Here is a 13,238-nt window from a genome sequence, read left to right as displayed (position 1 = left end):
GGCAGCGCGCCGGCGGAGGGGGCGGCCAGGCCACGAAGATGTCCTCGGCCGTGGGGCCCCGCGCTCCTCGGCCACCCACGGGGCCTCCCCCCATGCAAGAGCTGCCCGACCTGAGCCACCTGACCGAGGAGGAGCGGAACATCATCATGGCAGTGATGGACCGGCAGAAGGAAGAGGAGGAAAAAGAAGAAGCCATGCTCAAGTAAGCTCCCCCGGGCCGCGCCATCCGCGCCTCCCCGCGGTCCAGCTACCACTCACTGCCCCCGACCCGCCCGGCTCCGAATGGGGGAGGGGCAGGGCAGGGTGCTGGGTGCGGGCGGAGGCGCCCGCCTCAGGGGGGCCAGGGCACTGGGCTCTCGCAGGGAGGAGGTGATGGGGCCAGCGGGGAGGCTGAGGTGCCACCGAGCCGGGAAAGGATGCTCTAAAATTGGGGGGCCACGGGAAGATGGGGTGGACGGGGGCCACCCTGGTGGCAGGATATGCAGAAGCTGGTGGAGCCGATCCCACCCAAGTGCCAGGGCCCCAGGCTGGGAGCAGGTTAGGGGACAGGGGAGGAGTAGGATAAAGGGGAGGTGGGATGAAGAGATGCTGAGAAGAACCCTTTTCTCTTCTTGGAGTTGTTGAGCAGGTTGGGCTTACCCCCCAGTGAAGGTGTCAGTATTTACATAATAAAAAGGTTGGGTTTTAGTGCTCCTTTTGGTACTCATTCATCTCACCAAGCAAGGTTGGCTCCTTTTTTTGGGGGGGCAGTTGCCATCTTTGGTAACCTGGCTCCCCAGCTTCTCTTTAACCTTTATCCACAGTCTTCCACACCAAATACCTATTCGAAGACCAATTTCCTTCCCCGTATACAATGCCATTACCAATGCAAAGTTTTGTTTTTTGGTTATTTTTAATAATGAGAGAAACTGGTAGGGACGACTCTGGCCTGAAGAAAACAGAGCCTCCTGACACCTCTGGGGCCAGCTGTATTCCCACTGGAAGCAGCGTTGAGGTTGAGGGGAGGGCATAGTTGCCAAGTCCCTTATTAGAGCCCATCAGCCAGCCTTTCACGGGGTTGCTGGGGACAGGGATGGGACAGGGCTCAGCGCTGGTGGTGCAGTAGTGTGTGACATGGTCCCTGCTACTGCTTCCCTAGCCTCAGACAAAACTGCTTACAAGGTAGTAGCATAGAGACTGGGCTTTCCTTAGCATCATCTGGAGAGTGGAGTTGAAGGGACATCCTTCCCTTCAGAGGTCTGCATGTATTTAGGAAACTTTTCTTCCCTGGAGCATGGGAATTTAGAGTCCCTGCCTACCACTGATTCCTTGGTATCCCCTTCTTAGGCCAAAAGGTTTATCTGGGGGCAGGGGATGGGCATGCTAAAACAAATAGAACCTGTTGCATTTAGAATGAGCTGGCAGCAGAGAAGGGCTGGCCGAGAGGGAGCAGAGGTGATACCCTGCATGGAGCTCACCCAGAATGGCCTCTCTTGGCTCCCAGACTTGCATCCTGAAAAGAGGATACTGCCACAGAAGGTTTCTTCCGCTTCCCCTCAGTGCAGCAGTGCCTCCCTCACAAGAGAGGAATGGAAGGAGGCTGCATTCACAGGCTGAGCAGCCCCTGATCAATGTAGCTGCCACCCACATCCGAGAAGGGGCTTTGGAGGGATGCTGAGATACCTATTACCCAATTGAGTTACTGAAAATACTGCAAATCTATTCATTCCTGTCCTTACACTGGAGACTCAGATAGGAGACTTCAGTTGGAAGGCCAGAGCTGGCCTGGGCTCTATTAAGAGCAGCAGGTTTCTGAAATTCCTGCTCCTTCTCATCCAAAAAAAAAAAAAAAAAAGAGAGAAGGAAGAGAGAATACTTTAAGCTTGCTGGTCTGAGGAAGGCGGTCAGACCCTTCATTATTTGCTGTCTGTCCCCAGTGGAACAATGAAATCCCTGGTGCTGCAGGCTTCCCCTCTTCTGAGAGTGGAAGTAATGAATGGTGTCTGGTGGTGCTGCTGTCTGTCTGTCTGGTCGTCAGTCTGTCTGTCCTCCCTGGTCGCAGCTTTTGCCACTTCTCTCCTGGACACCTTTCCTCTGGTCAAGATATACAGGCTTACCGCTGTTCCTTCTGATGTTCACTGCAGACGGCAGGTGGATGGAGGCCTCTAGCAGCCAGGGAAACTATGGTTTGCACTGCTGCTCGGCATAGTTTGGGTAGGAAGGGGAAGGCTCAGTGCAAGTGGTCGCTGTCACGACTCTTCATTGGCTGTTTGAGGGATGATGGAGGGTGAGGCCCTTTAATGGGAAGAGGGTGAGTTTTAGGGCAGAACCCCAAACCTGTTCATTTTCTAAGGACAGCGATGAAAAGACCATAAGGGTTTATGGGGACAACTAGCCATTAGGAGCACCGTCTACATGCTCATACCTAAAACATCCTTTCCTATTGCTGTTCCTGTGACTGCTGAGTACTTGCTTGCAAATATTATACTTTTATTGCAAGAATGCATAAAATAATGCAGCATGTGATGGGTTATACAACAGTCCTGTATAATCCCAGACCTTTGTATTAACTTTACCTACCAGCCTCCTCTGCTGATGCTTTGGCCTTTGTGCCGTGGCAGAGCGGCGAGTGTTTTGAGTCTTCCTGTTTGCTGCCATGTAAGCATGCCGTACTGTCCACACACGGTGCAGCTGGTCTATACACCTCTTTCTCTCAGGTGCCACCTGCTGTCTTCAAATATAGGGCCTGTGTGGGAATCTATAGATGACATGTATGTATGGACACTTAGCACCACCTGGCCATAGGCGGCGCTCTTTTCTAAACAGCATAAAAGTAGTTTGGAACACAGGATGGTTCACTTAGGACTTTGAAACATATGTTAAAGCAGAAGTAAGTTTTCTGGTACTGTTTGATCTGTCTTATCTCACATCTGAGAAATTACTTTCAGAAGCGGTCCTGTAACGGTGATGTGACAGGGTAATTAGACTTGCCACTCACTTTTGTAATCAGTGCAAAGTCATCAGCCTGACCTGGGTCCTATGTGTGGCCTCTCGATGATGCATAAAAGTAGACATTCAGAAGGTGCTGAGAGAACACTGGTGGGCGACCATGAAAACGCAAATGACATCCATTAAAATAGATTTGTATAGTTTCATAATTCCTGATTGTAAATTACAACTTAAATTATCTTTTGATAATGTCCTTAAATGTATGTCAGTTGAAAAAGTAATCAGACCACTTTCGTCCCAAGATTGTTTTGGGGAAAAAATATGTGAAATCACAGTAAAAAAGCATTCATTTTGTTGGCAAAGTGCACTCATTTTTAAATATTGGTGCTATGTAAGTAGAAATAGTTGACTCCTGCAAATTATTTTTAATGATTGATTTCACGATCTGCATGGAAGAGATGTTTTCTTAATCTCAGTGTGTGTGTGTGTGTGTGTGTGTGTGTGTGTGTGTATGTGTGTGCATCTGTATCTGTGTTCTGGTGGCTTTTCGAAACCAAACTTCCTCAATGAATACTCCTTCAGGTAACTGTCACCAGACACCTTGAGCCAATATATTACTCGGGTTAGAAACTGCATTATCTGACACTTAAATCAGAGAAGATCTCATTAGATCTAAAATTGTATTCCTTTTTTATAAGAGTTTCATAGAAAAAAGGAGAACTCGTAAGAGAAAAAAAATAAGTAGAGAGTTGAACAAATGGTTTGAGATTGGGACTCAAGAAACATGAATGGAGCTTCAAAAATTAGTGGAAATTTTTCATTATCTTTCAGTTTTGTTTTTCCATGAATATTTGAAGCCCCCACATAGGAATTGTTAATAAAAATAACTGAAATTTATTGAATATCTCATATTCAGCCATTAGTTCAGTGCTATTTAACTTAATTCCAAGTAGTTTAAACTCTACTCAATTGTATTTATATATGTATGTATAGATACTTATGTTAAATATGTCTACATGCATATGCATACACACTATCTCATTTGATTTTTAAAGTAGCTTGAGAAAAAAGTAAGTCAGGTGATAAATACTCATATGTTCCTCAAGGACTCAGTTCTCATCGTTTTCTAAGTTGGCTCACATAGCCTGCACCAATTCAGATTCACACCCAGACCTTGTTCTGAGTCCAAGGATCTTCCCACACAATGTATTGCCTTTGCATCCAGAGGAAGCTGCCATCTCAGCGCTTCTCCCTGAAATGCATTTTTGGTCTGTCTTCCATGTCACAGAAGTGGCTTGCAAGAGGTCAGGCTGATTCCGACGATCGGCTGCGGATTATCGGAATGCCTGGAACTGTACACCCACTCCTTCATAGAGAGTTCCTGTGCCTTGAGGGGCCAGGGATTGTCTTCAGTTGAAAGGTAATTAAAAGCCTCATGATCTACAGTTGAGACCGTGGGCTTTGGAGCCAGGGGTTTCTGCGTTCTGGTCTAGTTCTACCACTTACTGTATGAATGTAGGCAAGAACGTTTTGTTGAGAAGGCACGAGCTTCCATTTTTACTTGGAATCTGGCAACCCATGTTGCTTGATTTATAAAGAATATTGACTTTGGGGATTCACTTTCTTCTTCGCACTTAATATTGAGTCATCTAGAAAGGCCACTTCCCTAGTGAGAGAGGAGATAACAACTGGAAGGGGTCGGAGAACCCTGTAACTTCTCTTTGTCCACCTCCCTTTTCTCCCCTAAAACCAGTTTAGCATCATGCATCCAGAGGCTCAATATGAGAGACCATAACTATCAGCTTGGAAAAAAGGGGGGAAAGGAGACAATGAAATTGTTCTTTAATTTAAAAAAAGGCATGTCTTATATCCCCATACATTCCATCATGTTGCATACGCAGGAATGAGTGGGAGGAAAAGGAAAACGGCAAGTTGTGAGGAGAAAGAGGGACACTTGGGCAGGCAGCTAGCTACCTGTTCCGGGATGCTGTACAAAGTGAACCATGAAATGAAATAAAATAAAAACAAGGTAAACATTACTTAATATTTACTCAGAGTCTAGCATCCTTCACACAGTTCATGAAGAGGGTCAAACTTGGAGATGGCTAACCCTGAACCCCACTGGAATTTTCCATTCTCATTTAAATAAACCAACCAGCCAACCAACCATGTTAGTTAATATGCATGCCCAGTATTTCCTTGAGGGAAAATACAGGGGAGGGTGGAAAATGAGTGATGTGAGGAGTTAGTAGGGAGAATAGGGGCAAGACATAGACATTAGTTTGGTGTTTGTTAACATCTGCATTCTATTTTTTTTGACTTGTATTTAATTCTTCTTAACTAGAAGTAAGTTAGGCAAACAGTAGTTTAAGTAAACAGATTAGTAAATCAGAAGTGGATTGTAGAAACCAGTGTAGACTATATACTGCCTCTTTCTTGAATTATAAAAAGAAAACACATTGGAGGTGCTCTTTGCTGGGCCTGTTAAATGGGGTGAGTGGTTTATGTTACACTTGTGCAATGAGCTTCCCGGAAAGGTGCCAAATCTGAATTGCTGAAATAATATTATTGCTAGCCCACACTTGGGATGAGCCGATGGATGAAGTTTCCCTACCGTGGATTAAAAAGTCCATTGCATTGCATGCTACTTATCTTTACATACTGTTTTAAATGTTTATGCTCTCTATGCACTTTTCACCTCCGCTGCTGTGATGTAGGCTGGTTATGTTGTCAAGGAGTAGAGGTTGGCCGTGAGGGTTGAGGTAAGTCTGACTGAGGCAGGTCACTCAGCCCATCTACATTGACTCCAGACCTTTAGTGTCCTTTGATGACTTGTGAACAGTGCATCAAGCTGTGCTTCTTGGGGTTTGCTCCCCTCATCTATTGGGGGAGGACATTAGCACTTATTGAGTGCCTACTATGTCTCGGCCACTGGGCTGCTGCTTTCACGCCTTACTCTGCCCCATGCTCCCCTCCTGTACGCTTTCTGTTTCCTACGTGCTAGTGAATTTTCAAGAATTAGCTAGGCCCCCTTCCTGACCTTTGCTCCTGACCTTCCTTATCTTCAACCCAGGAGGTCCAAAGAACAAAACATTAAGAGAAGTGTTGTCATCTAGGATGAACTAAAGGGAGAGGCTGCTAAAGCCTGGTGCTGACTCTAGGATGTTAGCATTTCCCACCAGACCCCCCCAATGTGGGCTGATCTCTTCTCCCGACTAATATTATTTGTTAGGTAAGTACTTTCTAACCAGGTATTGTGTGATGTTAAGTTCATCAGTCAGACCATTGTTTAAAGTATTAGAATTGGGTCAGGCACTGGGATGGTTGGGCAGAATAAAGGGAGAGGCCGCTAAAAGCCCGATGCTGACTTCATGCGTACCACTTAAAACCCGTTATGGTAAAAAAAAAAGGAAGGCCAGCATCGAGTAGCGCCATGGGCTAGATTCTTGCCTCAATGTTATCACTGTCTACAGGTGTGAACACCACTGAGTCCCTCAAACTACCAGAGTCTCACTTTCTTTCTGTGCAAAGTGGAATTCTTAAAGCCTGCCCTTCTTAGCTTATGAGGCCTAAGAGGAGAGTACGTGTACCTTGAACTGCAAATTGTTTCCCCAGAGTAAGGTGCCACTGTTACCTTTCTTCGCTAAAACTGTGGGTTGAAGAACTCCAAGATGACCTTTCTCTTGGGTTCATCACCGCTGTCGGGGCCCCTGGCAGTGGAAACCTTTCTCAGGACCCATTCATCCTGTCAAACTAGCAATGTGCCATGACCAAGGTGGAGGGTGCCTGTGTGAGAATTTGTCTTCTGCTGGCAGTGACTTAGGAGGAGAACTAGGAGTCCAAGGCTGACTTTAAAGTTACATTTCCCTTCCTTCTTTCTCACTGACTCTCCTGTAACTGTTTTAAGAAAGGAGCCTGGTGACTCAATGGTTAAGCTCTCAGCTGCAGCTAACGGAAAGGTCAGCGAACCCGTGGGGGCGAAGATGTGGCGCTCCTCTTCCCTGGAGATTCGAGCCTTGGAAGCCCCTTGGGCTGTTCGATTTCATCCTCAGAGTCGCTGTGAGTTAGAGTCAACCTGACAGCAGTGGGTTCCAAAGAGAAAAGAGGACAAAATGGTAATGTTTTGAAATAGTTAAAAGAAAATGTGATTTCAAAATGAGAAGAGAAACTAGAGATCGATTTCTTCAATTTTTGCATAAAAAACAAACTTTTTTAAAAAACCGGCTCTTTAAAACATTCTAGTGTCATGGGATTTAATAAATTAGTCATCTTAATATTAGTTGAATAAGGAATCATATACTTATCACATAATAGTTTTTATTTCATGTCAGTTCATAATTCATTGGGAGGTGTCATGGTAGTACATGTTTAAAACTATTTTTTTTAAGATTCTGTGCTGGATGTTTTAGGTATGCTTCATGTAGATTTCCATAGTCTTCCATCAGGATTATGTACATTTATTTTCATCTAGGTCAGTTTCCTGTGGATGGCAAGTGGTAGAAATAATTTTGATATGCCTACCTTTGTTACTGTTTTGTGAAAACACCCATCCACATAACTGCTTACTTAAAGACGAAATGCAGTTATTTAAACATAAGGTGACTCCACTAGCTGTTTTGCCCAAGACATTACCTCCTTATGCCTATTATCTTGCTATAATTAAGACTAGTATCCCTTCTTCTCCGTTTGTATTTCAGTCTTGATGATAAATTGCAGGACGGTCTTCTTTTTAAGTCCGGCTGCCTTTGCCTCAAATTATTTATTTAAAACTTCAGAAAAGAGCCAAGCAATTAAAAGTCATGGATATAGCTTAGTAGTTAATGCAAGCAAGTGGTAGGCATAAGGACTTGATCATCCTTGTTTGGTAACTTGACATGCTTTTGCTGACGATTTTCTTCCATGGTGTCTCAGTCGAAGGTTACTAACGTCTTAACAGCACAGATGAACACGAAATTTCAAAACACTTTTTTTTCCCCAAAGGACCAAACCAAAAGCCCATTACTGTTAAGTTGATTCTGATTCATTGCAGCCTGTAGGACAGAGCAGACCTGGCCCATATGGTTTCCAAGACTGTGCATCTTTACAGAAGCCGTCTGCCATATCTTCCTCCCCTGGAGTGGCTGGTGGTTCGAACTGCAGAATTTTAGGTTAATAGCTGAGTACTGTAACCTCGGTGCAACCAGGGCTGTTTTCCAAATGGCAGTAGATATTATGGCAGCTGCAAGGAGAGTAGTCTCCTGTGGACCTGACAGAAGAGCATCCGTAGTAAGAGAAGGCATCTCTCGTGTGAAAATTCATCTCAGTGGATTTTAGAATATAATGTTTTGATAAGTCCTTTAAATTTTAGATAGCAAAATAAGGTACGTTTATAGAAAGTATTTTCATTCAATTTATGAGTAAATAACGTACTTAATTAGAATGTTAACTATTTTAAAGAAGTACAGTGAACAAAAGAGATACCTTTATGTAATATAGAGGATAATACCTTACTAGTGATTTACGTATTGTCTAATAGGTAATGTGTTTACATTCCTTGTCATTGTATCGGGTACTTCTTGTTTAGGAGCTGTTATATTTATACAGAGAAGGTAGGTTAATTAAAAACCAACTAAGATGTATGCACAATTCTATAAATATTTTATATTGTTGGGCTTTTAAAAATAGATTGTCATATGTAATATGTATACTCAGGCACAGTAGTAGTTACTGATGGTATCTTTTAGCTGCATTGGCTATGCTTTATGTGCCCAGTTGATTAGTTCCCTGCCTAGGTTTCTATATTCAAAGCACTCTTGATTGAGATTTAAAACGTATTCCTTTCAGGAATATTGTTATTTTAATAAGTTCTGGGTACCCAGCATGTGTTGTGTGTCACACTCTTGTTCTGACCATGTTAAGCAGGTGGTCATTGTTAGGTGCCATCAAGTTGGTTCCAACTCATAGTGACACTGTGGACCACAGAACAAAACACTGCCCGGTCCTATGCCATTCTCACAATTATTGTCATGTTTGGACCCATTGTTGCAGGCATTGTGTCAATCAGCCTTCCTCTTTCTCCGTGGTCCTCTACTTTATCAAGCATGATGTCCTTTTGCAAGGATTAGTCTCTCCTAATAACATGTCCCAAGTATGTGAGGCAGAGTCTCACCATTCTCACTTAATTTTCTGCATAGCTCTTACAAATGCAACGAGAAACTATTAGGGTGGCTAGCAGTTTGCTTTTCCAATTGCGTTGTTTACATTTTTGAAAAATTAAGTAGGTATGCCAAAATCACTCCCAGGCCATCGCTGACCTCCCCTTGCCACACAAAGGAGGAAGAGAATTCCACTCCTCACCAGCTCAAGGCTGATCACTGCAAGGCAGGGGTCAGATATGGCTCCACTCTCCATCTCTCTTTACCCTATTCTGACACCAACAATTTCTCCCACACGTCTACCTCTCTTCTGGGTTTCAAACCCATTGCATTGGCCACACAGAACTCATGGACAATAGTCACAGTTCTGGGGGCTTATTAGAGAAGTTAGCAGGTTGCCTCAAGTCAGGACTGTGAAACTGTAAGTTTACAGCCAATGGTCCACTACAACTCTTCTCTTCCTCAGCCAGCAGCACAGTGTACCTCTGGGTCCTCAGCCTCTTGGTCATGTGGTCCCTTGGCCAGGAAGAACACCTGCTGCTCTGCCGCACAGCCTCATAGTCTCCGTGTTGTTTTATCTCATTGTCTGGGCTCTGCTTTATCTCACTGTCTCCTTGCCTGGGCCTCTGGTCTCAGCTGGGCATGGTGTCTGCTGCCTCTGCCACTTCAGGCAGGGATTTTCAATATTCTCTGCTGGTGGTTCTTTTTCCTGGATGGTCCTGGGAATTTTCTTTGCTTCTGCTTTGGAGATAGCTTTCTTGATACCAGGAGAATGACCAATCCCCTCTATTAGTGTTTCATACCCTGTTTGCAGAGTGTCCCCCAATCATTTGGTGGGATTTACAGAGACATGAATGAAAGAGCCATATTATGTAATTTCGCTATAGGCGAAGTATGTGAACTATGTAAGGAATACATCAAGCACTTGATCAGGTTTAAAAAACCAAATCCATTACTGCGTAATCAATTCTGACTCATAGTGGCCCTGTTGAACTGCACCATTGGGTTTCCAAGGCTGTAGATTTTTTTTGCCAGCAGACTGCCCCATCTTCCCCACATAAAGTGCCTGGTGGTTTCAAACTGCTGACCTTCTGCTTAAAAGTTAATCACTTAACCACTGTGTCACCAGGGCTCGTTAAATATAGGGCAATATGTCCAAATATCTACGTTATATCCAGGTCCGAAAGATTACTTAGGGTGTTGGCAGAAAGAGATGAAAACAAGGGTCAAGTAGCCAAATGGCTTTCTTTCCCTTTTATGTTTCACAGAACTGAACAGACTTATCTTCCGTAGCCATGTTTATATTGCAATAGATTGGAACCTAAGTCTTCTTTCCGAACTCTTCCTTTTTCTTTCGGGGGAAATGGATATGTTGCACACCTGGTGTATGATTAAAATGATATTGAAATGAGTTAGCTCGATGTGGGAATGGAGGGTTCAAAAAAGTCATTTGAAAATAAAATTACAAAGCAATGGAGTTTTTTCTGTGGCCTTTCTGAAGCATTAGGTATTAAGTTTTTGGTAAGAGCAAAAATTATAAAGAGGTAAGACAGTGAAATGCTTCTTGGTCATCATGACCATTTTCAAAGCAACATAATTCTGAAAAATAAAATCTAGTAATTAACGTCTTTTTCTTTTTTGGATTTGATTTGGATCTTTACTTTATAGCGCTGTGTACTCTGTCGGGTAAGTCTTGAATTGTTAACCACAGAGTCGGGAGTTCAAACTCACCAGCTGCTCTGAGGAGGAAAGATGAAGGCTATTTAATTTTGCAAAGATTTCGAAACAGTCTTGGAAACCCTGTGGGGTCCCTGAATTGGAATCAACTTGAGGGCAGTGGGTTTGTTTTTCTGTTTGTGGAACTTATGTTAACTCTAGCCACATGATAGAGTACAAACTTGATAAAAAACAAATTCCCCTCGCCCTCCAAAACAAAAAACCTCCCAACTTACTACCACTGAGTTGATTCTACCTTCTAGTAATCCTATAGCCCTGAGTAGAAATTGCCCTTGCGGGTTTCCCAGGCCGTCGAACTTGATGAGAACATAAAACCTCATCTTCCATCCTTGGAGCAATGCTGGTAGTTTCAAATTGCTTGCTGATCTTCTGGTTAGGATCCCAATGTACAGCTCACTACACCACCAGGGCTCTTCACAAACTTGATGCTAGTCTGAAAAACAATAATCAGAGTCTTGTTCTAGACACAAGAAGATTTGAAAGGTATCCCTCGATATTTGGAGCCCAAATACCCCTTGAGTGGAATTATGGTTGATCATCAGTCGAATGGATATATAGTCCCTGCCTTCCATATACGTAGCACAGTTCAAGAAGCTAGGAGGTCCACATTATAATAAAACAGTAAAGTAACAGACCACACAAAGAACATGGTGAGGTAGTGTAAATTCTAATAAAAGTGATAAATGTGCTTTGCAAAAACACTTGATAGACACAGCACAAAATAGTGAATATGAATTGCCAAAATGAGTGGTAATTATAATAAGAGCTGAGATAGTTTTTGAAGCTTTTTACTTGCTACTACCTCCATAATTTTATCCCCTTCTGATTTGGCTTCTACTTTTCTTAATGCCCCCTTTTGGTCATCGTATGCCCCTTAAATGTTGATCTTTCTATAGATTCCACTATTTACCTTCTTTTGTTCCCATTTATATGTAGTTCTTGGTGAATCTCACACATCTCCCACCATACTTAAATCTTAACACACCCCAAATCTATATTACTCTATTTGAATCTTCTACTAATTTCTGGATTCATGTACTTATCCACCTGTAAAATATCACTATGTGTCAAATTAAAAAAAACAAAACAAAAAAACTTCTTCGTAGCAGCAGTTCTCAACCTGTGGGTTGCGACCCTTTTTGGGGTTAAATGACCTTTTCACGGGTAGCCCGATTCATAACAGTAGCATAATTACAGTTAGGAAGTAGCAACGAAGATAATTTTATGGTTGGGGGTTACCACAACATGAGGAACTGTATGAAAGGGTCCCGGCATTAGGAAGGTCGAGAACCACTGAGTAGGGCCTATCCTGCCCTTGGCACCCCATGTCTCACAGAGTAGAACTGGTTCTCAGGGTTTCTTGGCTGTAATTTTTACAGAAGTGGATCACCAGGCCGCTTTACCATCCTGGCGCTGGCTGAGTTTGAACTACTCACCATTCAGTTAATATTCAAGTACACAGCGCTTGTTCCTCCCAGGAACCCTGGTAGGCCCTACTTCAAATGTAATGCAACATGAATGTCTTTATTGATTTCTGCCTAAGGACATTGTTTCCTTTGAATTTCCTCTCTTTGTCGGTGGCATCCACTGCAACTTCCCATTTGGGCCACAGTTCAAAGCGAGTCCGTTAGATGTCTTTGACTGTCTCCCTTGCTTTCTAATTCTGTTGTCATTCGCTTAATGTAGATGGTCATCCCTACACACTCGGGTGCTTGCCTTGCCTCCTGCTTCATTTTCCTGCTACCTGCCCTCGTGTGAACCTTATGCTGCTGTCATAAGAATATTTTAAATCATGAATCTGATCAAGTGCTTTCCATGGAATTCCTCTGCTCTCGGTGTATAGCTGAAACGTCATCATCTGGGTCCCCGCTCTTTTGACCAGACTCATTCTGAAGGTGTCATTGCTACTTTACAACTTGGAGGACTCGTGGGGCTTTTTTTTCCGTCTGAAATTCCTCTGTAATTGCACTGATTTTTCCCCAGTCTTTGCAATCATCTTGAGTGATGCCTCATTTGATACATTTTCTCAGACTTCCCAGATCAACTTTGATATATATACTCAATGCACATCTTTTTCTCCATCCGTTTCGCCTCATCTTTCTTCCCGCAGTGTAGAATAAACTGAAGGCAGGATCATTCTTACTTACAAACCCTCATGTGCTTGTCAGTGCAGTGCCCACAATGGAATGCATGCTGAGTTGGTGGTGGTATTTTGGGTTTGATTTTCTTCTTTTCCACTGTGTTTGAATGAATGCGTGGATCCAGACGATGTGGACTGGAGGAGTCACCTACGATGGGGTGGATTTAGTAGGTCATGAGTGGGTAGAGAGAGTGGAATGGTTATTCTAATCATGGGAATTCTGTCAGCAAATACTTGAAGACAGGGAATGAGGTAAGTGTTTTAGCTATTGAGAGAACCAGGCTGATAAGAACTTAGCA

General features: G+C 43.4%; 1 protein-coding gene across 1 annotated transcript in view; it reads left to right on the top strand.

Annotated features, from left to right (window-relative positions):
* Positions 1–13: 13 nt before the first annotated feature.
* RIMS1 (regulating synaptic membrane exocytosis 1) overlaps positions 14–13,238 on the top strand; it is a 545,565-nt gene continuing 532,340 nt past the window's right edge. Inside the window, exon 1 of the mRNA XM_045294412.1 lies at positions 14–202. Coding sequence (XP_045150347.1) covers positions 39–202 — 164 coding nt within the window. The 5' untranslated portion in view covers positions 14–38. The remainder of the gene's footprint in view (positions 203–13,238) is intronic.

The sequence above is a fragment of the Echinops telfairi genome, unplaced genomic scaffold (assembly GCF_000313985.2).
Source record: "Echinops telfairi isolate 266 unplaced genomic scaffold, ASM31398v2 ScPeMD7_3533;HRSCAF=4204_0, whole genome shotgun sequence".
Taxonomy (NCBI): Eukaryota; Metazoa; Chordata; class Mammalia; order Afrosoricida; family Tenrecidae; genus Echinops; species Echinops telfairi.
The sequence above is the reverse complement of the archived record's forward strand: the minus strand, read 5'-3'. Positions and strand labels throughout refer to the sequence as shown.